Source organism: Chamaea fasciata, unplaced genomic scaffold (assembly GCF_029207755.1).
Source record: "Chamaea fasciata isolate MVZ Bird 193981 ecotype frontalis unplaced genomic scaffold, bChaFas1.0.hap1 SCAF_1109, whole genome shotgun sequence".
NCBI lineage: Eukaryota > Metazoa > Chordata > Aves > Passeriformes > Sylviidae > Chamaea > Chamaea fasciata.
Genome location: NW_027095194.1, coordinates 1 through 24,308, shown reverse-complemented (window position 1 = coordinate 24,308; position 24,308 = coordinate 1). Strand labels below are relative to the sequence as shown.

The following is a 24,308-nucleotide window of genomic DNA, read 5'->3' as shown; positions in this document are numbered from 1 at the left end:
GGGGGAGGGGATGGAGGCGCCGGGCGCGGACCCCTGGGGACCTGGGGGTGATCGGGGGCTACTTCCTGCTCGTCATGGCCGTGGGGCTCTGGGTAAGGGAAAACCACCCCCGGAATCCCGGAAAACCGTCCCGAAAATCCCGGAATTTTACCCCCAAAATCCTGGAAATTCACCCCGAAAATCCCGGAAATTTATCCTGAAAAATCCTGAAAATTCACCCCGAAAATCCTGAAAATTCATCCTGAAAATCCTGAAATTTTTACCCCAAAAAATCCCGGAAATTCACCACAAAAATCCTGAAAATTCATCCCGAAAAATCCCAAAAATTCACCCCGAAAATCCTGAAAATTTCACCCCAGAAATCCCAGAAATTCATCCCGAAAATCCTGAAATTTTACCCCCAAAATCCTGGAAATTCATCCTGAAAAATCCCAAAAATTCATCCCGAAAATCCTGAAAATTCACCCCAGAAATCCGGAAATTCGTCCCAAAAATCCTGAAATTTTACCCCCAAAATCCTGGAAATTCACCCCGAAAATCCTGGAAATTAATCCCAAAAAATTCTGGGAATTCACCCTGAAAATCCCGGAAATTCATCCCAAAAAATCCTGGAAATTCACCCCGAAAATCCTGAAATTTTACCCCAAAAATACCGAAATTTCACCCCAAAAATCCTGGAAATTCATCCAAAAAAAAATCCTGAAAATTCACCCCAGAAATCCCGGAAATTCATCCCGAAAATTCAACTCCCAAAACTCCCGAAAATTCACCCCAAAAATCCCGAAATTTTACCCCAAAAATCCTGAAAATTCATCCCAAAAATCCCGAAAATTTCCACCAGAAAAAAATTCCTGAAATCTGGGAATTTCGCCCCAAAAACCCCAAAATTTCACCCTTAAAACTCCCCAAAATCCCCAAAATTCACCCCGAAAATCCCCAAAATCCCAAAAATTCACCCCAAAATTCCCAAATTCATCCCAAAAATCCCAAAATTCACCCCAAAATCCCCAAAATTCACCCCAAAATTCCCAAATTCACTCCAAAAAATCCCCAAAATTTCCCCCCCTGTAAAATTCCCGAAAAATTTCACAAAAACCCCCAAAATTTCCCCCCTCCCCCCCAAAAAATCACCCAAATTCCAACTCAGGATCCCCCCAAAATTCCCAAAATTCCCAAAATCCCCTCAAAATCCCCCAAAATTCCCTGAAATCCCCCAAAATCCCCCAAAATTCCCCCAAAGTTCCAAAAATTCCCCCAAATTTCCCCCAAATTTCCCCCAAAATCCCTCAAATTTCTCTCCAAAATCCCCAAAATTCCCCCAAATCCCCAAAATCCCCCAAAATTCCCCCAAAGTTCCAAAAATTCCCTCAAATTTCCCCCAAAATTCCCCCAAATTTCCCTCAAATTTCCCCCAAAATCCCCAAAATTCCCCCAAATCCCCAAAATCCCCAAAATTCCCCCAAATTTCCCCCCAAAATCCCCAAATTTCCCCCCCGATCTCCCCTCCCCCCCCTCCCCGGGGTTGTTTTTGTGCCCTCGGTGACCCCGGCGGGGGAGGGGGCGGGGTTAATGCTTACCCACAATGCACCGCGAGGGGGGGGGGGGGGCCCAGACTGGTCTGTACTGGTCTATACTGGTCTATACTGGTCCATACTGGTTTATACTGGTCCGTACTGGTCCGTACTGGTCCATACTGGTCCATACTGGTTTATACTGGTCCATACTGGTCCATACTGGTTTATACTGGTCCCTACTGGTTTATACTGGTCCATACTGGTCCATACTGGTTTATACTGGTCCTTACTGGTTTATACTGGTCCATACTGGTCCATACTGGTTTATACTGGTCCTTACTGGTTTATACTGGTCCATACTGGTCCATACTGGTTTATACTGGTCCATACTGGTCCCTACTGGTTTATACTGGTCCATACTGGTCCATACTCTGGTTTATACTGGTTTATACTGGTCCCTACTGGTCCCTACTGGTCCCTACTGGTTTATACTGGTCCCTACTGGTCTATACTGGCTTATACTGGTCCATACTGGTTTATACTGGTCCCTACTGGTCTATACTGGTCCATACTGGTCCCCTACTGGTTTATACTGGTCCCTACTGGTCTATACTGGTCCATACTGGTCCCTACTGGTCGCAGTCCCTGCGCAGGCGCAGTGGGCGGAGCCTCTCCGGGTATTTCCTGGCCGGACGCAGCATGAGCTGGGCGCCGGTGAGTCTGCGCTGCCCCGGACTGGTTTTATACTGGTTTATACTGGTTTATACTGGTTTGGACTCAAGGGTCACCTGGGGGTCACTTCTGGGTCGTGTGATCACGTTTGGGGGTCACCTGAGGTCACATTGGGGTCACTTGGGGTCACCTGGGGGGGGTCACATCTGGGTCACGTGATCACATTTGGAGTCACTTGGGGTCACCTGGGGTCACCTGAGGGGTCACTTTGGGGTCACCTGGAATCACCTGAGGTCACCTGGGGGGTCGTCACTTCGGGGTCACGTGATCACATTTGAGGTCGCTCAGGGGTCACGTTGGGGTCACCTTTGGTCACCCGGGGTCACCTGGAATCACCTGAGGTCACCTGGGGTGTCACTCCACGGTCACCTGAGGGTCACTTTGAGGTCACCAAGGGGTCCACTTTGGGGTCACGTGATCACATTGGGGGGACGCGGTCGCTTCTGGGTCACATGATCACCTGGAGGTCACCCGGGGGTCACCCTGGGGTCACCCGGGGTCAACTTTGGTCACCTGGCTTCACCTGTTGTCACCTGGGGGTTCATTTTAGGGGTCACGTGATCACATGTGAGGTCACCAAGGGGTCACATTGGGGTCACCTTGGGGTCGGTTTGGGGGTCACGTGGTCACATTTGGAGTCACTCGGGGTCACCTGGGGTCACCCGGAATCACCTGAGGTCACCTGGGGGAGGTGGGCGTGTCCCTCGGGAGGAGGGGGGGGGGGTCACGTGACCGTCTGCCAGGTGGGGGGCGTCGCTCTTCGCCAGCAACATCGGCTCCGGGCACTTCGTGGGGCTGGCGGGGACGGGCGCGGCCGGCGGCATCGCCGTGGGCGGCTTCGAGTGGAGCGTGAGTCGCCGCCCCTCGCGACATCTCGCGACACCTCGCGACACCTCGCGATAGCTCGCCGTATCGCGCGATATCTCGCGGTATATCGCGGTATATCGCAGTATATCGCGGTATATCGCGGTATATCGCGGTTTATCGCGGTATATCGCGCCCCCCCCCCCCCCCGTCGCGGCGTCCCCCTGGCGCTCCTGTCGCCATATCCCCTCCCCTCGGCCCTGGCCCCGCCCCCCTCGCGCTGTAGCCCCGCCCCCTCGCGCTGTAGCCCCGCCCCCCCGCGCTGTAGCCCCGCCCCCTCGCGCTGTAGCCCCGCCCCCCTCGCGCTGTAGCCCCGCCCCCCTCGCGCTGTAGCCCCGCCCCCTCTCGCGACATGACCCCTCCCCCAGGGCATGTTCATCGTGCTGCTGCTGGGCTGGGTGTTCGTCCCCATCTACCTCCGCGCCGGGGTGAGACTGGTTTAGACTGGTTTAGACTGGTCTAGACTGGTCTAGACTGGTCTAGACTGGTTTAGACTGGTTTAGACTGGTCTAGACTGGGAGGGACTGGGAGGGACTGGGAGGGACTGGGAGATACTGGGTTATACTGGTTTAGAATGGGAGGGACTGGTTTATACTGGGTTATACTGGGTTATACTGGGAGGGACTGGTTTATACTGGTTTAGACTGGGAGGGACTGGGTTATACTGGTTTGGACTGGGAGGGACTGGTTTGTACTGGGAGGGACTGGGAGATACTGGGTTATACTGGTTTAGAATGGGAGGGACTGGTTTATGCTGGTTTTTACTGGTTTTGACTGGGACGGACTGGGTTGGAGTGGTTTAGACTGGGAGGGACTGGGTTATACTGGTTTAGACTGGGAGGGATTGGGAGGGGACTGGTTTGTACTGGTTTATACTGGGAGGGACTGGGTTATACTGGGATGTATTGGGATAGACCGGTTTGTACTGGTTTACACTGGTTTATACTGGTCATGCCGCTTTAATCAGCCTGGGCGTGTCCTGGACGACTGTGGGCGTGGCCTAAGGGAGGGGCGTGGCCTAATCCGCCCCGGGCGCATTTCTCCGGCGGGTTTGGCCCAAATGGGCGTGGCCTATCTTTGCCCCTGGGCGTGTCCTGCTTTGCTGGCGGGCGTGGCCTAAACCGGCTGGGGGGGCGGTCCGGGTGCTCTGCGGGCGTGGCCCGGGGTGGGCGTGGCCTAAGGGGGCGTGTCCAGGTGTCCACCATGCCCGAGTACCTGGGGCGGCGCTTCGGCGGCGGGCGGATCCGGCTCTACCTGGCGCTGCTGTCGCTGGGGCTCTACGTCAGCACCAAGATCTCGGTACTGGGAGCACTGGGATGTACTGGGAGGGGACTGGGACGGGGGCTGGGGGGACTGGGTTATACTGGGAGGGACTGGGACGGGGACTGGGGGGACTGGGACAAACTGGGAGGTACTGGGAGGGACTGGGACGGGGGCTGGGGGGGACTGGGATAAACTGGGAGGGACTGGGAGGGGACTGGGTTATACTGGGAGGGACTGGGAGGGGACTGGGAGGGGACTGGGATAAACTGGGATAAACTGGGAGGGACTGGGAGGGAATTGGGAGGGACTGGGAGGGGACTGGGTTATACTGGGAGGGAACTGGGAGGGGAGTGGGAGGGGACTGGGATAAACTGGGATAAACTGGGAGGGACTGGGAGGAACTGGGAAAAACTGGGAGGGGACTGGGATAAACTGCGATGGACTGGGATAAACTGGGAGGGACTGGGACGGGAGTGGGAGGGACTGGGATAAACTGGGATAAACTGGGAGGGACTGGGATGGGAGTGGGAGGGACTGGGAGGGAACGGGGATAAACTGGGAGGGACTGGGACGGGAGTGGGAGGGACTGGGAGGGACTGGGATAAACTGGGAGAAACTGGGAGGGGACTGGGATGGGAGTGGGAGGGACTGGGATAAACTGGGAGGGACTGGGAGGGACTGGGAGGGACTGGGAGGGACTGGGAGGGGAGTGGGAGGGGACTGGGATAAGCTGGGATAAACTGGAAGGGACTGGGAGGGACTGGGAGGGGACTGGGTTATACTGGGAGGGACTGGGATGGGAGCGGGAGGGACTGGGATAAACTGGGAGGGACTGGGATAAACTGGGATAAACTGGGATAAACTGGGAAGGGACTGGCTTATACTGGGAGGGACTGGGAGGGGAGTGGAGGGGACTGGGATAAACTGGGATAAATTGGGAGGGACTGGGAGGGGACTGGGATAAACTGGGAGGGACTGGGAGGGACTGGGTGGGGACTGGGATAAACTGGGATGAACTGGGATGAACTGGAAGGGAATTGGGGGCACTGTTTTATACTGGGAGGCAACTGGGACTGCTCTATACTGGCTTATACTGGTTTATACTGGTTTGCACTGGTTTGTGCTGGTTTATACTGGTTTTTACTGGTTTGTACTGGTTTATTTGGGGTTTGGAGGTTTCCACTGGTTTGGACTGGTTTGGACTGGGAGGGAACCTCAGTTTCCACAGGGATTCCCCCAGGCCCCTCCCAGTATAACCCGGTTTGTCCCAGTTTGTCCCAGTTCCCTCCCAGTTCTTCCCAGTCCCCTCCCAGTCGTCCCAGTATAACCCAGATCCCTCCCAGTCCATCCCAGTTCGTCCCAGTTTATCCCAGTCCCCTCCCAGTCCCAGTCCAAGACCCTCCCAGTCCAAACCAGTTCCTCCCAGTTTGTCCCAGTCCCCTCCCAGTCCCCTCCCAGTCCATCCCAGTTTATCCCAGTTTATCCCAGTCCCTCCCAGTATAACCCAGTCCCTCCCAATCCATTCCAGTTTATCCCAGTCCCCTCCCAGTCAATCCCAGTACCTCCCAGTTTATCCCAGTTTATCCCAGTTCCCTCCCAGTATAACCCAGTTCCCTCCAAGTCCCTCCCAGTATAACCCAGTTCCCTCCCAGTACAAACCAGTTCCTCCCAGTTCCTCCCAGTTTATCCCAGTCCCTCCCAGTCCCTCCCAGTCCATTCCAGTTTATCCCAGTCCCTCCCAGTATAACCCAGTCCCCTCCCAGTCCCTCCCAGTCCCCTCCCAGTTTATCCCAGTCCCCTCCCAGTATAACCCAGTCCCCTCCCAGTCCCTCCCAGTTTATACCAGTTTATCCCAGTTCCCTCCCAGTTTGTCCCAGTCCCTCCCAGTCCCTCCCAGTCCCTCCCAGTTTATCCCAGTCCCCTCCCAGTATAACCCAGTCCCCTCCCAGTTTATCCCAGTCCCCTCCCAGTCCCTCCCAGTTTATACCAGTTTATCCCAGTTCCCTCCCAGTTTGTCCCAGTCCCTCCCAGTCCCTCCCAGTCCCTCCCAGTTTATCCCAGTCCCCTCCCAGTCCCTCGCAGTCCCCTCCCAGTTTATCCCAGTCCCCTCCCAGTCCCTCCCAGTTTATCCCAGTTTGTCGCAGTTCCCTCCCAGTTTATCCCAGTCCCTCCCAGTCCCTCCCAGTCCATTCCAGTTTATCCCAGTCCCCTCCCAGTATAACCCAGTCCCCTCCCAGTCCCTCCCAGTCCCCTCCCAGTTTATCCCAGTCCCCTCCCAGTCCCTCCCAGTTTATACCAGTTTATCCCAGTTCCCTCCCAGTTTGTCCCAGTCCCCCCAGTCCCTCCCAGTCCCCTCCCAGTTTGTCCCAGTCCCTCCCAGTCCCTCCCAGTTTATCCCAGTCCCCTCCCAGTCCCTCGCAGTCTCTCCCAGTCCCTCCCAGTCCCCTCCCAGTCCCCGTCCCAGTCCGTCCCAGTCCAAACCAGTTTGCGGCAGGTGGACATGTACTCGGGGGCGCTGTTCATCCGCGAGGCGCTGGGCTGGGACCTGTACGCCTCCGTGGGGGCGCTGCTGGGCGTCACCGCCCTCTACACCGTCACTGGTCTGTACTGGTTTATACTGGTTTATACTGGTTTGGACTGGTTTGGACTGGTTTGGGCCGGGAGGGGGTTTGGGGTGGACTGGGAAGGGGACTGGTTTGGACTGGGAGGGGATTAAAGGGTTAAAAATGGCGGGAAATGGGGGTTGGAGGGGATTAGTTTAGACTGGTTTATACTGGTTTATACTGGTTTGGACTGGTTTGGACTGGTTTGGACTGGTTTGGACTGGTTTAGACTGGTTTGGACTGGTTTGGACTGGTTTGGCCTGGGAGGGACTGGGTGATGGGCTTGGGCTGAGCTGGGCGTGGCCGATGGAGGTGTGGGCGTGGCTTTTTGAGCGGTGGGCGTGGCCTAACTGGGTCTAGATGTGAGTTTGACAGGCGTGGGTGTGGCCTAACTGGATCGCGGGCGGGTGTGGGCGTGGCCTAACGGCACCTGATGTGCTGTGGGCGTGGCCTAACTAGGTGTGGGTTGCTTGGGGCGTGGTTTAATGGGGTGGGCGTGGCCAAACTGGGTGTGGGGAGTTTTGGGTGTGGTCTAGCCGAGTGGGCGTGACCTAAACGGGTATGGGCGTGGTCTAACCGGGTGTGGGTTGGTTTGGGCGTGGCCTGCCTGGGCGCGGCCCGGCGGTGGGCGTGGCCTAACCCGCGGTGGGCGTGGCCAGGGGGGCTGACGGCGCTGATGTTCGCCGACCTGGTGCAGACCCTCATCATCATCGTGGGCGCCTCCGTGCTGGCCGGCTACGGTGGGACGGGCTGGGGCAAACTGGGTTATACTGGGACAAACTGGGACGGACTGGGAGGGAACTGGGTTATACTGGGATAAACTGGGAGGGAACTGGGTTATACTGGGATAAACTGGGAGGGACTGGGTTATACTGGGATAAACTGGGAGGGACTGGGAGGGGGCTGGGAGGGAGTGGGAGGGGACTGGGTTAAACTGGGAGGGACTGGGAGGGACTGGGAGGGAACTGGGTTATACTGGGAGGGAACTGGGAGGGCACTGGGACAAACTGGGAGGGAACTGGGAGGGGACTGGGACAAACTGGGAGGGGACTGGGTTATACTGGGAGGCAACTGGGTGCGATTGAGAAGCAACACTGTGGTGTCTTACTGGTTTATACTGGTCCATACTGGTTTATACTGGTCCATACTGGTTTATACTGGTTTATACTGGTTTATACTGGTTTATACTGGTTTGTACTGGTTTGTACTGGTTCATACTGGTTTATACTGGTCCATACTGGTCCATACTGGTCCATACTGGTCCATACTGGTTTATACTGGTCCGTACTGGTTTATACTGGTTTATACTGGTTCATACTGGTTTATACTGGTCCATACTGGTCCATACTGGTTTATACTGGTTTGTACTGGTTTGTACTGGTTTGTACTGGTTTATACTGGTCCATACTGGTTTATACTGGTCCATACTGGTTTATACTGGTTTGTACTGGTTCATACTGGTTCATACTGGTCCCGGACCGTACGGAGGGAACCCACTGGGAGCAGTCACCACGCCCCCTCTCCAAACCCACCTCCCCCCCCCCCCCATACTGGTTTATACTGGTTCCCACCACTTCCTACTAGCCCGCACCGGTTTCTCCTGGTCCGTACCGGTTTAAACCGGTCGGTACCGGTTTCCCGCAGCTCTGGGCGCCGTGGGGGGCTACCAGGGCCTGCTGGAGCGGTACCCGCTGGCGCTGCCCCCCAACGCCTCGGGGCCCTGCGGGCGGCCGCGGCCCGACGCCTTCCACCTGCTGCGGCACCCGAGCTCCGGCGACCTGCCCTGGCCCGGCCTCGTGCTGGGGCTGGGCATCATCTCGGCCTGGTACTGGTGCACCGACCAGGTGAGCGCGGCCGCCGACGCGGAGGGGCTGGGAGGGGCTGGGAGGGACTGGGATAAACTGGGAGGGGACTGGGATAAACTGGGAGGGACTGGGAGGGAACTGGGTTATACTGGGAGGGGCTGGGAGGGACTGGGAGGGACTGGGAGGGGCTGGGAGGGGACTGGGAGGGACTGGGTTATACTGGGAGGGACTGGGAGGGGACTGGGTTAGACTGGGAGGGGCTGGGAGGGGACTGGGAGCCACTGGGAGGGACTGGGAGGGACTGGGAGGGACTGGGAGGGGCTGGGAGAGGCTGGGAGGGACTGGGAGGGACTGGGTTATACTGGGAGGGACTGGGTTATACTGGGAGGGACTGGGAGGGGACTGGGTTAGACTGGGAGGGACTGGGAGGGGACTGGGAGCCACTGGGAGGGAACTGGGAGGGGACTGGGAGGGACTGGGTTATACTGGGAGGGACTGGGAGGGGACTGGGTTAGACTGGGAGGGGCTGGGAGGGGACTGGGAGCCACTGGGAGGGACTGGGAGGGACTGGGAGGGACTGGGAGGGGCTGGGAGAGGCTGGGAGGGACTGGGAGGGACTGGGTTATACTGGGAGGGTCTGGGTTATACTGGGAGGGACTGGGAGGGGACTGGGTTAGACTGGGAGGGACTGGGAGGGGACTGGGAGCCACTGGGAGGGAACTGGGAGGGGACTGGGAGGGACTGGGTTATACTGGGAGGGACTGGGAGGGGACTGGGTTAGACTGGGAGGGGCTGGGAGGGGACTGGGAGCCACTGGGAGGGACTGGGAGGGACTGGGAGGGACTGGGAGGGGCTGGGAGAGGCTGGGAGGGACTGGGAGGGACTGGGTTATACTGGGAGGGACTGGGTTATACTGGGAGGGACTGGGAGGGGACTGGGTTAGACTGGGAGGGACTGGGAGGGGACTGGGAGCCACTGGGAGGGAACTGGGAGGGGACTGGGAGGGACTGGGAGGGACTGGGAAGGGACTTGGTTATACTGGAAGGGGACTGGGTTATACTGGGAGGGACTCGGAGGGACTGGGAGGGACTGGGAGGGGACTGGGACAAACTGGGAGGGAACTGGGAATGGACTGGGAATAAATTGTGAGGGACTGGGATCACCAGTCTTTAACTGGTCTGTACTGGTCTGTACCGGTGTATACTGGTCCATACCGGTCTATACTGGTCTATACTGGTCCAAAATGGTCTATACTGGTCTATACTGGTCTATACTGGTCAGTACTGGTCCATACTGGTCAGTACTGGTCCATACTGGTCCATACTGGTCCATACTGGTCCAAAATGGTCCATACTGGTCCATACTGGTCCGTACTGGTCCATACTGGTTTATAGTGGTCCATACTGGTCCGTACTGGTCCATACTGGTCCGTACTGGTCCAACCCGCCCGCCCGCAGGTGATCGTGCAGCGCTGCCTGGCCGGCCGCTCCCTCACCCACGTCCGCGCCGGCTGCGTCGTCTGCGGCTACCTCAAGGTGCTGCCCATGTTCCTGATGGTGCTGCCCGGCATGGCCGCCCGCGTCCTCTTCCCGGGTCAGAGCCCGCTCCCCACTGGTTTGGACTGGTTCGGACTGGTTCGGACTGGTTCGGACCGGTTCGGACTGGTTTACGTTGAGTTTGGACTGGTTTATGTCGGTTTGAATCCAGTTTAAGGGACGTGTCCAAGATGGCCGCCTCAAAATGGCCGCCCCCAGCGGGGAGTTGCCAAGATGGCTGCCTCAAAATGGCCGCCCCCAGCGGGGAGTTGCCAAGATGGCCGCCTCAAAATGGCCGCCCCCAGCGGGGAGTTGCCAAGATGGCCGCCCCAAAATGGCCGCCCCCGGCGGGGAGTTGCCAAGATGGCCGCCCCAAAATGGCGCCTCATTATGACCGGCTGTTGGTCTGTACTGGTTTATACTGGTCCATACTGGTCCATAGTGGTTTATACTGGTTTATATTGGTCCGTACTGGTTTATACTGGTCCATACTGGTCCATCCTGGTCCATCCTGGTCCGTACTGGACTGTACTGGTTTATACTGGTCCGTACTGGTCCATACTGGTTCGTACTGGTCCATACTAGTTTTTACTGCTCCGTACTGGTTTATATTGGTCCGTACTGGTTTACACTGGTCCATATTGGTTCATACTGGTCTGTACGGGTTTATACTGGTCCATCCTGGTCCATATTGGTCCATCCTGGTCCATACGGGTCTGTACTGGTCTGTACTGGTTTATACTGGTCCGTACTGGTCTGTACTGGTTTATACTGGTCCATACTGGTTTATACTGGTCCATACTGGTCCATACTGGTCCGTACTGGTCCGTACTGGTCCGTACTGGTCCGTACTGGTCCGTACTGGTCCGTACTGGTTTATACTGGTCCGTACCGGTCCGTACTGGTCCGTACTGGTCCGTACTGGTCCATACTGGTCCGTACTGGTCCGTACTGGTTTATACTGGTCCATACTGGTCCATACTGGTCCGTACTGGTCCGTACTGGTCCGTACTGGTCCATACTGGTCCGTACCGGTCCGTACCGGTCCGTACTGGTCCATCCTGGTCCGTACTGGACTGTACTGGTTTACACTGGTCCATACTGGTCCGTACTGGTCCGTACTGGTCCGTACTGGTCCGTACTGGTTTATACTGGTCCGTACTGGTCCATACTGGTCCGTACTGGTCCGTACTGGTCCATACTGGTCCGTACTGGTCCGTACTGGTCCGTACTGGTCCATACTGGTCCGTACTGGTCCCGCAGACGTCGTGGGCTGCGCTGACCCCCAGGGCTGCTCCCGGGCCTGCGGTTCCCCCCTGGGCTGCTCCAACGTGGCCTATCCCCGCCTGGTGCTCGGCCTGCTGCCCAACGGTAATTATTAGCCAATTATTAATGAATTATTAGACCATTAATTGCCATTATTATTGAATTATTGGACAAGTATTAGCCGCTATTAGCCATTAGTACCCATTATTAGCGATTTGTTAGAGCATTATTAGCCATTATTAGCCATTATTAATGAATTATTAGACCATTATTAGCCACTGTGAGCCGCTGTTAGCCATTATTAATGATTTCTTAGAGCGCCATTAGCCATCATAAGCTACTAATAGCCATTAGTAATGAATTATTAGACCATTAATTGCCATTATTATTGAATTATTGGACAAGTATTAGCCGCTATTAGCCATTAGTACCCATTATTAGCGATTTGTTAGAGCATTATTAGCCATTATTAGCCATTATTAATGAGTTATTAGACCATTATTAGCCACTGTGAGCCGCTGTTAGCCATTATTAATGATTTCTTAGGGCGTCATTAGCCATCATAAGCAACTAATAGCCATCAGTAATAATTAATTAGACCATTATTAACCATTATTAGACCATTATAAATGAATTATTAGACCTTTATTAGCCGTTATTAGCCATTGTTAATGAAGTATTAGACCATTACTAGCCATATTAGGGCATTATTAGCGATTATTACTGATTATTTGTGATTTATTAGGGCACTATTAGCCATAATTCGCGAGTTATTAGCGGTTATTAGTGATTATTAGGGGTTATTAATCCTATTATTTTGGTTAATAGAACCAATTGTTAGAGCTAATAATGGCTCAGTGCATTATTAGGACCAATATTTAATTATTAATACTAATTTTGGAGGCTATCAATCCTAATTTTGGGGTTATTACCGGGTTATTAGGACTAATAATTAATCACTAGTCCTATTTTAAGGGTATTAATGATAATTTTAGGGTTATTACTGGGTTATTAGGACTAATAATTATCATTAATTCTAATTTTGGGGGCTATTAATCCTAATCTTGGGGTTATTGCCGCGTTATTAGCACTAACAATCAATCATTAATTTTATTTCGGGGGCTATTAATGTTAATTTTGGAGCTAATAACGGGTTATTAGGACTGATAATTAATAATTTTTCCTATTTTGGGGGCTATTAATGCTAATTTTGGAGCTAATAACGGGTTATTAGCACTGATAATCAATCATTAATCCTTTTCGGGGGGCTAATAATGCTAATATTGGAGCTAATAACGGGTTATTAGGGCTGATAATTAATAATTTTTCCTATTTTGGGGGCTATTAATGCGAATTTTGGAGCTAATAACGGGTTATTAGCACTGATAATCAATCATTTTTCCTATTTTGGGGGCTATTAATGCTAATTTTGGAGCTAATAACGGGTTATTAGGACTGATAATTAATCTTTTTTCCTATTTTGGGGGCTATTAATGCTAATTTTTGAGCTAATAACGGGTTATTAGCACTGATAATTAATAATTTTTCCTATTTTGGGGGCTATTAATGCTAATTTTTGAGCTAATAACGGGCTATTAGCACTGATAATCAATCATTAATCCTTTTCGGGGGGCTATTAATGCTAATTTTGGAGCTAATAACGGGTTATTAGCACTGATAATCAATCTTTTTTCCTATTTTGGGGGCTATTAATGCTAATTTTGGAGCTAATAACGGGTTATTAGCACTGATAATTAATCATTTTTCCTATTTTGGGGGCTATTAATGCTAATTTTGGAGCTAATAACGGGCTATTAGCACTGATAATCAATCTTTTTTCCTATTTTGGGGGCTATTAATGCTAATTTTTGAGCTAATAACGGGTTATTAGCACTGATAATCAATCATTTTTCCTATTTTGGGGGCTATTAATGCTAATTTTGGAGCTAATAACGGGTTATTAGGACTGATAATCAATCATTAATCCTTTTCGGGGGGCTATTAATGCTAATTTTGGAGCTAATAACGGGTTATTAGCACTGATAATTAATCTTTTTTCCTATTTTGGGGGCTATTAATGCTAATTTTGGAGCTAATAACGGGTTATTAGCACTGATAATCAATCATTTTTCCTATTTTGGGGGCTATTAATGCTAATTTTGGAGCTAATAACGGGTTATTAGCACTGATAATCAATCATTTTTCCTATTTTGGGGCTATTAATGATAATTTTGGAGCTAATAACGGGTTATTAGGACTGATAATCAATCATTAATCCTTTTCGGGGGGCTATTAATGCTAATTTTGGAGCTAATAACGGGTTATTAGGACTGATAATTAATCTTTTTTCCTATTTTGGGGCTATTAATGCTAATTTTGGAGCTAATAACGGGTTATTAGCACTGATAATCAATCATTTTTCCTATTTTGGGGGCTATTAATGCTAATTTTGGAGCTAATAACGGGTTATTAGCACTGATAATCAATCATTTTTCCTATTTTGGGGGCTATTAATGCTAATTTTGGAGCTAATAACGGGTTATTAGGACTGATAATCAATCACTAATCCTTTTCGGGGGGCTATTAATGCTAATTTTGGAGCTAATAACGGGTTATTAGTGCTGATAATCAATCATTTTTCCTATTTTGGGGGCTATTAATGCTAATTTTGGAGCTAATAACGGGTTATTAGTGCTGATAACTATTCATTAATCCGATTTTTGGGGCTAATAACTCCATTTTTTGGGCTAATAATGCCAAATTCGGCCCTAATAACTCCTTTCCTCCGCCGATTTTCGCCGTTCCTCCGCCGATTTTCGCCGTTCCGCCGCCGATTTCGGCCGCCCGTGGCTAATTAACGGCTGCTAATTAACGGGGGCCGGCAGGGCTGCGCGGGCTGATGCTGGCCGTGGTCCTGGCGGCGCTGATGTCGTCGCTGGCCTCCATCTTCGCCAGCTCGGCCGCGCTCTTCACGCTCGACGTCTACCGGAAACTGCGGCCGGGGGCGGGGCCGCGGCACCTCCTGGTGGCCGGCAGGTGAGGGGCGGGGCCTGGGCGGGGGGGGGGGGGAGGGGCGCGGCTGGGATTCACCTGGGCACAGCTGGGGAGGGATGAAACACACCTGGGACACAGCTGGGGGCACCTGGGGACACACCTGGGACACACCTGGGACACACCTGGGGACAGCTGGGACACACCTGGGGACAGCTGGGACACCTGGGCAGGTGAGGAACACATCTGGGGATATCTGGGGACACCTGGGCACACCTGGACACACCTGGGGAGGGATAAAACACACCTGGACACACCTGGGCACACCTGGGGGCACCTGGGGAGGGATAAAACACACCTGGACACACCTGGACACACCTGGACACACCTGGGGAGGGATAAAACACACCTGGACACACCTGGGCACACCTGGGGGCACCTGGGGACACGTGGGGACACCTGGGACACACCTGGGGGCACCTGGGACACCTGGGGGTACCTGGGACACACCTGGGGATATCTGGGGAGACCTGAGACACACCTGGGGGCACCTGGACACACCTGGACACACCTGGGACACACCTGGACACACCTGGGGACACACCTGGACACACCTGGGGACACACCTGGACACACCTGGGACAGGGGAGACAGGTGAGGGACAGGTGGGCCAAGGACACACCCGAGGCAGGTGAGGGCCAGGTGAGGTCCCCTGGGATGGGCGAGGGACACCTGGGCCAGGTGAGAGCTGCGAGAGACTCGGCAGGTGAGCTCAGGTGTCCAGGTGACCTCGAAGGACCCGAATTTCGGGGTTCCCCACCTCCGAACGACGCCGGGGCTTTTGGGGTGACCTCAGGTGAGCTCAGGTGAGCTCAGGTGACCCCAGGTGAGCTCAGGTGACCCCAGGTGCGCTCAGGTGACCTCAGGTGTCCTCAAGGACCCCAAATTTGGGTCCCAGGTGACCTCGAAAGACCCAAATTTCAGCTCCCAGGTGCTCAAACAACCCCGAATTTTTTGGGGGTGAGCTCAGGTGCGCTCAGGTGACCTCAGGTGACCTCAAGGCCCCAAATCTGAGGTTCTCAGGTGCCCCAAAACCCCCAAATTTGGGTCCCAGGTGACCTCAAACTCCCCGAATTTCGGGTTCCCCGCCTCCGAACGACGCCGGGTTTTTTTTGAACGAGCTCAGGTGCGCTCAGGTGCGCTCAGGTGAGCTCAGGTGCGCTCAGGTGACCCCAGGTGACCTCAAAGACCCAAATCTGAGGTTCTCAGGTGCCCCAAAACCCCAAATTCGGGCCCCAGGTGACCTCGAAGGACCCAAATTTCAGCTCCCAGGTGCTCAAACAACCCCGATTTTTTTGGGGGGTGAGCTCAGGTGAGCTCAGGTGAGCTCAGGTGACCTCAGGTGACCCCAGGTGACCCCAGGTGACCTCAAAGACCCAAATTTTGAGGTCTCAGGTGACTTTGAGCTCCCGAATTCCGGGTTCCCCGCCTCCGAACGACGCCGGGTTTTTTTTGAATGAGCTCAGGTGCGCTCAGGTGCGCTCAGGTGACCCCAGGTGACCTCAAGGCCCCAAATCTGAGGTTCTCAGGTGTCCCCAAACCCCAAATTCGGGCCCCAGGTGACCTCGAAGGACCCAAATTTCAGCTCCCAGGTGCTCAAACAACCCCGAATTTTTTGGGGGTGAGCTCAGGTGAGCTCAGGTGACCTCAGGTGACCTCAGGTGACCTCAAGGCCCCAAATCTGAGGTTCTCAGGTGCCCAAAACCCCCAAATTTGGGTCCCAGGTGACCTCAAACTCCCCGAATTCCGGGTTCCCCGCCTCCGAACGACGCCGGGTTTTTTTTTGAACGAGCTCAGGTGCGCTCAGGTGAGCTCAGGTGCGCTCAGGTGACCCCAGGTGACCTCAAAGACCCAAATTTTGAGGTCTCAGGTGACTTTGAGCTCCCGAATTCCGGGTTCCCCACCTCCGAACGACGCCGGGTTTTTTTTTGAACGAGCTCAGGTGCGCTCAGGTGCGCTCAGGTGACCTCAGGTGACCCCAGGTGACCTCAAAGACCCAAATTTTGAGGTCTCAGGTGACTTTGAGCTCCCGAATTTCGGGTTCCCCGCCTCCGAACGATGCCGGGTTTTTTTTTTGAACGAGCTCAGGTGCGCTCAGGTGCGCTCAGGTGAGCTCAGGTGCGCTCCCCCCGGCCCCCTGCAGGCTGTGGGTGCTGGCCATGGTGGGGCTGAGCCTGGCCTGGCTGCCCGTGGTGGAGGCGGCGCGGGGGGGGCAGCTCTTCGACTACATGCAGGCGCTGGCCTCGTACCTGGCCCCGCCCGTGGCCGCCGTCTTCTTCCTGGCCGTGTTCGTGCCGCGCGTCAACGAGCCCGTGAGTCGCACCTGGGGGCGCACCTGGGGGGGGGGGGGACACACCTGGGGGGGAGGGGACACACCTGGGGGGGGAGAGACACACCTGGGGGGGGAGGGGACACACCTGGGGGGGAGGGGACACACCTGGGGGGGAGGGGACACACCTGGGGGAGGGGAGACACACCTGGGGGGGGAGGAACACACCTGGGGGGGGAGGGGACACACCTGGGGGGGGAGGGGACACACCTGGGGGGGAGGGGACACACCTGGGGGGGGAGGAGACACACCTGGGGGGGAGGGGACACACCTGGGGGGGGAGGGGACACACCTGGGGGGGAGGAGACACACCTGGGGGGGAGGGGAGACACACCTGGGGGGGGAGGGGACACACCTGGGGGGGAGGGGACACACCTGGGGGGGAGGAGACACACCTGGGGGGGAGGGGAGACACACCTGGGGGGGGAGGGGACACACCTGGGGGGGGAGGGGACACACCTGGGGGGGGAGGGGACACACCTGGGGGGGAGGGGACACACTTGGAGGGGCGGGGACACACCTGGGGGGGAGGGGAGAGACACCTGGGGGGGAGGGGACACACCTGGGGGGGGAGAGACGCACCTGGGGGGGAGGGGACACACCTGGGGGGGAGGGGACACACCTGGGGGGGGAGGGGACACACCTGGGGGGGAGGGGACACACCTGGGGGGGGAGGGGACACACCTGGGGGGGAGGGGACACACCTGGGGGGGAGGGGACACACCTGGGGGGGAGGGGACACACCTGGGGGGGAGGGGACACACCTGGGGGGGGAGGGGACACACCTGGGGGCACCTGGGCACACCTGGGCACACTTGGGGGAGGTTTGGGACTCACCTGCGGGGGGTTAAATGGGATTTGGGACTCACCTGGGCACACCTGACACACACCTGGGCACACCTGGAGGGCACTGGGACACATCTGGGGGAGGAGAAAACAAAAAACGGAGTTTTGGGGGGATTTGGGAGAATTTTGGGATCTCAGGTGAGCCCAACCCCCCCAAAATTGAGCTCCCAGGTGTCCAGGTGACCCAAAAACCCCCCAAATTTCGCCCCCAAAACTCCCAAATTTCGCCTCGAAAATCCCAAATTTCGCCCCAAACCCCCAAATTTCGCCCCCCAAATCCCAAATTTCGCTCTGAAATGACCCCAAAAATCCCCAAATTTCGCCCCCAAACCCCCAAATTTCGCCCCCAAACCCCCAAATTTCGCCCTGAAACGACCCCAAAAAATCCCAAATTTCCCCCCAAAATCCCAATTTTCGCTCCAAAAATCCCCAAATTTCGCCCCCAAAACTCCCAAATTTCGCCCCCAAAACCCCAAATTTTGCCCCCAAAACTCCCAAATTTTGCCCCAAAACTCCCAAATTTCCCCCCAAAAACCCCAAATTTCCCCCCAAAAATCCCAAATTTCCCCCAAAAATCCCAATTTTCCCCCCAAAACTCCCAAATTTTGTCCCCAAAACTCCCAAATTTTGTCCCCAAAATCCCAAATTTCGCTCTGAAATGACCCCAAAATCCCCAAATTTCGCCCCCAAACCCCCAAATTTCGCCCCCAAACCCCCAAATTTCGCCCCCAAAACCCCAAATTTCGCCCTGAAACCACCCCAAAAAATCCCAAATTTCCCCCCAAAATCCCAATTTTCGCTCCAAAAATCCCCAAATTTCGCCCCAAAACTCCCAAATTTCGCCCCAAAACTCCGAAATTTTGTCCCCAAAATCACAAATTTCGCCCCCAAAACTCCCAAATGTCGCCCCAAAAAATCCCAAATTTTGCTTTAAAACTCCCAAATTTCGCCCCAAAAATCTCCAAATTTCGCTCTGAAATGACCCCAAAAAATCCCAAATTTCGCCTCAAAAATCCCAAATTTCGCCCCAAACCCCCAAATTTCGCCTCGAAAATCCCAAATTTCGCCCCAAACCCCCAAATTTCGCCCCCAAACCCCCAAATTTCGCCTCGAAAACCCCAAATTTCGCCCCCAAACCCCCAAATTTCGCCCCCAAAATCCCAAATTTCGCTCTGAAATGACCTCAAAAAATCCCAAATTTCCCCCCAGAATTCCAATTTTCGCTCCAAAAATCCCCAAATTTCGCCCCAAAACTCCCAAATTTCCCCCCAAAACCCCCAAATTTCCCCCCAAAAATCCCAAATTTCGCCCCAAAACTCCCAAATTTCGCCCCAAAACCCCCAAATTTCGCCTCGAAAATCCCAAATTTCGCTCTGAAATGACCCCCAAAATCCCCAAATTTCGCCCCCAAACCCCCAAATTTCGCCCCGAAAACCCCAAATTTTGCCCCCAACCCCCCAAATTTCGCCCCGAAAACCCCAAATTTCGCCCCCAAACCCCCAAATTTCGCCTCGAAAACCCCAAATTTCGCCCCCAAACCCCCAAATTTCGCCCCCAAACCCCCAAATTTCGCCCCCAAAATCCCCAAATTTCGCCCCCAACCCCCCAAATTTCGCCCCGAAAACCCCAAATTTCGCCCCCAACCCCCCAAATTTCGCCCCGAAAACCCCAAATTTCGCCCCAAAACCCCCAAATATGCCCCAAAAATCCCAAATTTCGCCCCAAAACTCCCAAATTTTGTCCCCAAACCCCCAAATTTCGCCCCCAAAATCCCAAATTTCGCTCTGAAATGACCCCAAAAAACCCTGAATTTCGCCCCCAAACCCCCAAATTTCGCCTCGAAAACCCCAAATTTCGCCCCCAAAATCCCAAATTTCGCTCTGAAATGACCCCCAAAATCCCCAAATTTCGCCCCCAAACCCCCAAATTTCGCCCCCAAACCCCCAAATTTCGCCCCCAAAATCCCAAATTTCGCTCTGAAATGACCCCAAAAAATCCCAAATTTCGCCCCGAAAACCCCAAATTCCGTCTCCCTGTTCCCGACCCTCCCCGCGATCGCCCCCACCTCCCCTGTGCCCCCCCCAGGGCGCCTTCTGGGGGCTGCTGGCGGGGCTGGGGCTGGGCCTGGCGCGGCTGCTGCCCGAGATCCTGCTGGGCTCGGCCTCGTGCGGGAGCCCCGGGCGCTGCCCGCCGCTGCTCTGCGGCCTCCACTACCTGCACTTCGCCGCGCTGCTCTTCGTGCTCAGCGGCACCGTCGTCCTCGCCGTCTCCTGCTGCTACCCGCCCATCCCCGAGGTCCATGTGAGTATCCCGGAATTTGGGGGGATTTTTTTCGAATTTTTTCGGGGTTTTTTGGGGATTTTTTTGCGATTTTTTCCCGATTTTTTCCGAATTTTTTCCGATTTTTTTTCGATTTTTCCCGAATTTTTTTCGATTTTTTTTCCAATTTTTTCCGATTTTTTTTTTTAATTTTTTTCGATTTTTTTCGATTTTTTTTCGATTTTTTTCCGATTTTTCCCGAATTTTTTTCGATTTTTTTTCCAATTTTTTCCGATTTTTTTCGAATTTTTTTCGAATTATTTTTCGATTTTTTTTGGAACTTTTTTCGATTTTTTTCGAATTTTTTTCGATTCTTTTTCGAATTTTTTTCCGATTTTTTTTAAAATTTTTTTCGAATTTTTTCCAATTTTTTCAAATTTTTTTTCGTATTTTTTTCGATTTTTTTTCGATTTTTTTCCGATTTTTTCAAATTTTTTTCGTATTTTTTTCGATTTTTTTTCGATTTTTTTCAATTTTTTTTCCGATTTTTTCCGAATTTTTTTCGAATTTTTTTTCGATTTTTTCTGAATTTTTTCCGATTTTTTTCGAATTTTTTTCGAATTTTTTTCGATTTTTTCCCAAATTTTTTCCGAATTTTTTCCGATTTTTTTTTTCAATTTTTTTCTTATTTTTTTCGAACTTTTCCAAATTTTTTTCGATTTTTTTTTATTTTTTTGGGTTTGTTTCGAATTTTTTTCGGCATTTTTTAGGGATTCTTCTTATCTTTTTTGCAGGATTTTTTTGGGATTTTTGGTGATTTTTTTTCAATTTTTTTTCAATTTTTTTGCGAATTCTTTGCGATTTTTTTTCGAATTTTTTTTGAATGTTTTTTCGAATTTTTTTTCCGATTTTTTTGGAAATTTTTTGGATTTTTTGGATTTTTTTGATTTTGGTGGATTTTGGTGTATTTCGGGTCAATTTTCATGAATTTCGGGTCGGTTTTGGTGAATTTCGGGTCGGTTTTGGTGAATTTCGGGTCGGTTTCGCCGAATTTTGGGCGGATTTTGCCGAATTTCGGGTCCCAGCTGCACAGGTTGGTGTTCAGCCTCCGGAACAGCCGCGAGCCGCGGATCGACCTGGACACGCCCAAGGAGCCGCCCCAAAATTTGGGGCTTCAACTCGGGGGTAAGAAACGGGAAAAAACCCCAAATTTGGGGATTTTTTTGGGGGTTTTGGGGACCCAAATTTGGGGATTTTGGGGGTTTGGGGTCAAAATTTGGGATTTTTTGGGGTTTTGGGTCAAAATTTGTGTTTTTTGGGGGGGGTTGGGTCCAAATTTGGGGATTTTTGGGGAGTTTGGGTCAAAATTTGGGATTTTTTTTGGTTTTGGGAACCCAAATTTGGGGATTTTTGGGGTTTGGGTCCAAATTTGGGGATTTTTTGGGGTTTTGGGTTAAAATTCGGGATTTTTGGGGGTTTTGGGTCAAAAATCAGGGATTTCTTTGGGTTTTGGGTCCAAATTTGGGATTTTTGTGGGGGTTGCATCAAAATTTGGGATTTTGGGGGGTTTTGGGGACAGAAATTTGGGGATTTTGGGTCAAAATTTGGGATTTTTTTTGGATTTTGGGTCAAAATTTGGGTTTTTTTGGGGTGTTTGGGTCCAAATTTGGGGATTTTTGGGGAGTTTGGGTCAAAATTTGTGATTTTTTTCGGTTTTGGGAACCCAAATTTGGGGATTTTTGGGGTTTGGGGACCAAATTTGGGAATTTTTTTGGGTTTTGGGTCCAAATTTGGGGATTTTGGGATTTTTGGGTCAAAATTTGGGGATTTTGGGGGTCATGGGAACCCAAATTTGGGATTTTTGGGGTTTTGGGTCCAAATTTGGGATTTTTGGGGGGTTTGGGTCCAAATTTGGGATTTTTGGGGTTTTGGGTCCAAATTTTGGATTTTTGGGATCAAAATTTGGGATTTGGGGGGAATTTGTGGCCTAAAATTTGGGGATTTTTGGGGTCACGGGGACACAAATTTGGGATTTCGGGGAGTCCTGGGAATTTTTGGGTCCAAAATTTTGGGTGTTTTTGGGGTCCAAATTTGGGATTTTTTGGGTATTTTGGGATCCAAATTTGGGAATTTTGGGGGGGGGGGGGCGGGGGGGGTGATTTTTTTGGGGCTCCCAAATTTTGGGGATTTTTGGGTCTTTGCGACTCAAATTTGGGGATTTTTTTTCCGGACCCAAAATCCCCAAAAATTTGGGATTTTTTTTCCGGACCCAAAATCCCCAAAAATTTCCCTCCCCCCCCCCTCCTCCTCCAATTGCAGACGTGGAAGCAGCGCCGGGGGCGGAGCCGGGAGCGGGGGGCGTGGCCTCAGGGGTGGGCGTGTCCCCGTCCGAGGCCCCGCCCCTCGAGGACCCCAAGTGGAGCCGCGTCGTCAACATCAACGCGCTGGTGCTGATGGGCGTGGCCCGCTTTCCTCTGGGGTTATTTTGCCTGAAATCGCCCGAAATAAACCCAAAAAAAACCTCAACCAAAAAAATCGTCCGAAATTTGTTCCGAAATCGGGGGGGGAAAAAAAAAATAAAAGAGGTAAAAAGAAGTGGAGCTAAAATGGCCCAAAAATGGTGAAAAATGATTAAAAAACAGCTCGAAAAATGGGGTTTAAAGAGGCCGAAAATGGGGGAAAATGGGGATAAAACAGCCAAAAATGGTGAAAAATGAGCTGAGGGGGAAACGCCCCAAAATGAGTCAAAAGGGCCCCAAAATTGCCCCAGAATTGACTCAAAATGACCCAAAATTGACCCAAAACGCCCCAAAAGTGTCCCAGAATTCCTCAAAATTGTCCCAAAATTGACACAGAATAGTCCCAGAATTGACCCCAAAATTCCTCAAAGTTGTTGCAAAATTGACCCAAAATTATCCCGAAATTGACCCAAAATTATCCCGAAATTGACCCAAAATTAGCCCAAAATTGACCCAAAAATGCCCCAAAAGTGACTCAAAATCCACCCAAAATTCCTCTAAAAATTGTCCCAAAATTGTCCCAAAATTGACACAAAATTCTTTAAAAATTGACTCAAAATTCTCAAAATTGACCCAAAAATGCCCCAAAATTCCTCAAAATTAAAATTCCTTCCAATTGATTAAAAATTCCTCAAAATTGACCGAAAATTCCTCAAAAATGTCCCAAAATTCCTCAGAATTGTCCCATAATTGTCACCGAAATTGACCCAAAAATGCCCCAAAAGTGACTCAAAATCCACCAAAATTCCTCAAAATTGTCCCAAAGTTGAGACAAAATTGACACAAAATTCCTCGAAATCAAAATTTCTTAAAATCGACCCAAAATCCACCCAAAATTGAATGAAAACTCCTCAAAATTGGTTCAAAATTCCTCAGAATTGACCCAAAATTGACCCAAGAATGCCCGAAAATCCCTCAAAATTAAAATTTCTTAAAACTCAAAATTGACCAAAAATTGATCAAAAATTCCTCAAAATTGTCCCAAAATTGACTTAAAATTCATCCAAAATTGTCCCAAAATTGTCCCAAAATTGACCCCAAAATCCCTCCAAAATTTAAATTTCTTTAAATCCACCCAAAATTGACCGAAAATTGACCAAAATTCCTCAAAATTGTCCCAAAATTGACCCAAGAATGCCCAAAATCCCTCAAAATTAAAATTTCTTAAAGCTCACCCAGAATTAACCAAAAATTGACCAAAAATTCCTCAAAATTGTCCCAAGATTGACTTAAAATTCACCCAAAATTGACCCCAAAATGTCCCCAAATTCCTCCAAAAATTTCCCTCTTTCCGCCCAAATCCTCTCGAATTCCACCCGAAACCCCCCAAAATCCCCCAAAATCTCCCAAAATTCAATTCCTCAATTTCCCCCCCAAAATCCCCCAAAATTCCCCCAAATTCCCGATTTTCCACCCCCAAAACAAAACCCCGCCGAATCCACCGAAATTCCGTCAAAATTTTTATTTCCCGGAACCGTTCCCGCCCGAGTAAAACGGGCGTGGTCGAGTTCAGGGGGGCGTGATCAGGCTCGGGGGCGTGGTCGGCCTCTGGCCACGCCCACTCCAGGCGCCACTCGTCCACGGCCAGCAGGGGGCGCTGCGTGTCCCAGCCGGCGGCCTCCAGCCCTGCAGGGGGCGCCCTCGCAGTCAGCGCCCCCACCCGGAAGTGCCGCCGGAAGTGACGTCAGAGCAGAGCCGGAAGCGAACGCCCAGAAATTCCCC

The 24,308-nt window shown here is 52.1% G+C and overlaps 1 protein-coding gene across 1 annotated transcript; it reads left to right on the top strand.

Annotated features, from left to right (window-relative positions):
* Window positions 1-10: 10 nt before the first annotated feature.
* LOC136284562 (sodium/glucose cotransporter 2-like) lies at window positions 11-22,638 on the top strand. The gene is given in 16 exon segments (XM_066174914.1): window positions 11-92; window positions 2,157-2,231; window positions 2,994-3,095; window positions 3,479-3,538; window positions 4,305-4,409; window positions 6,868-6,973; window positions 7,636-7,716; window positions 8,621-8,820; window positions 10,239-10,374; window positions 11,580-11,687; window positions 14,468-14,618; window positions 16,777-16,945; window positions 19,894-20,109; window positions 21,153-21,252; window positions 22,387-22,532; window positions 22,534-22,638. Coding segments are annotated over 16 exon segments (1,800 nt in total). The 5' UTR covers window positions 11-74; the 3' UTR covers window positions 22,561-22,638.
* Window positions 22,639-24,308: the final 1,670 nt, after the last annotated feature.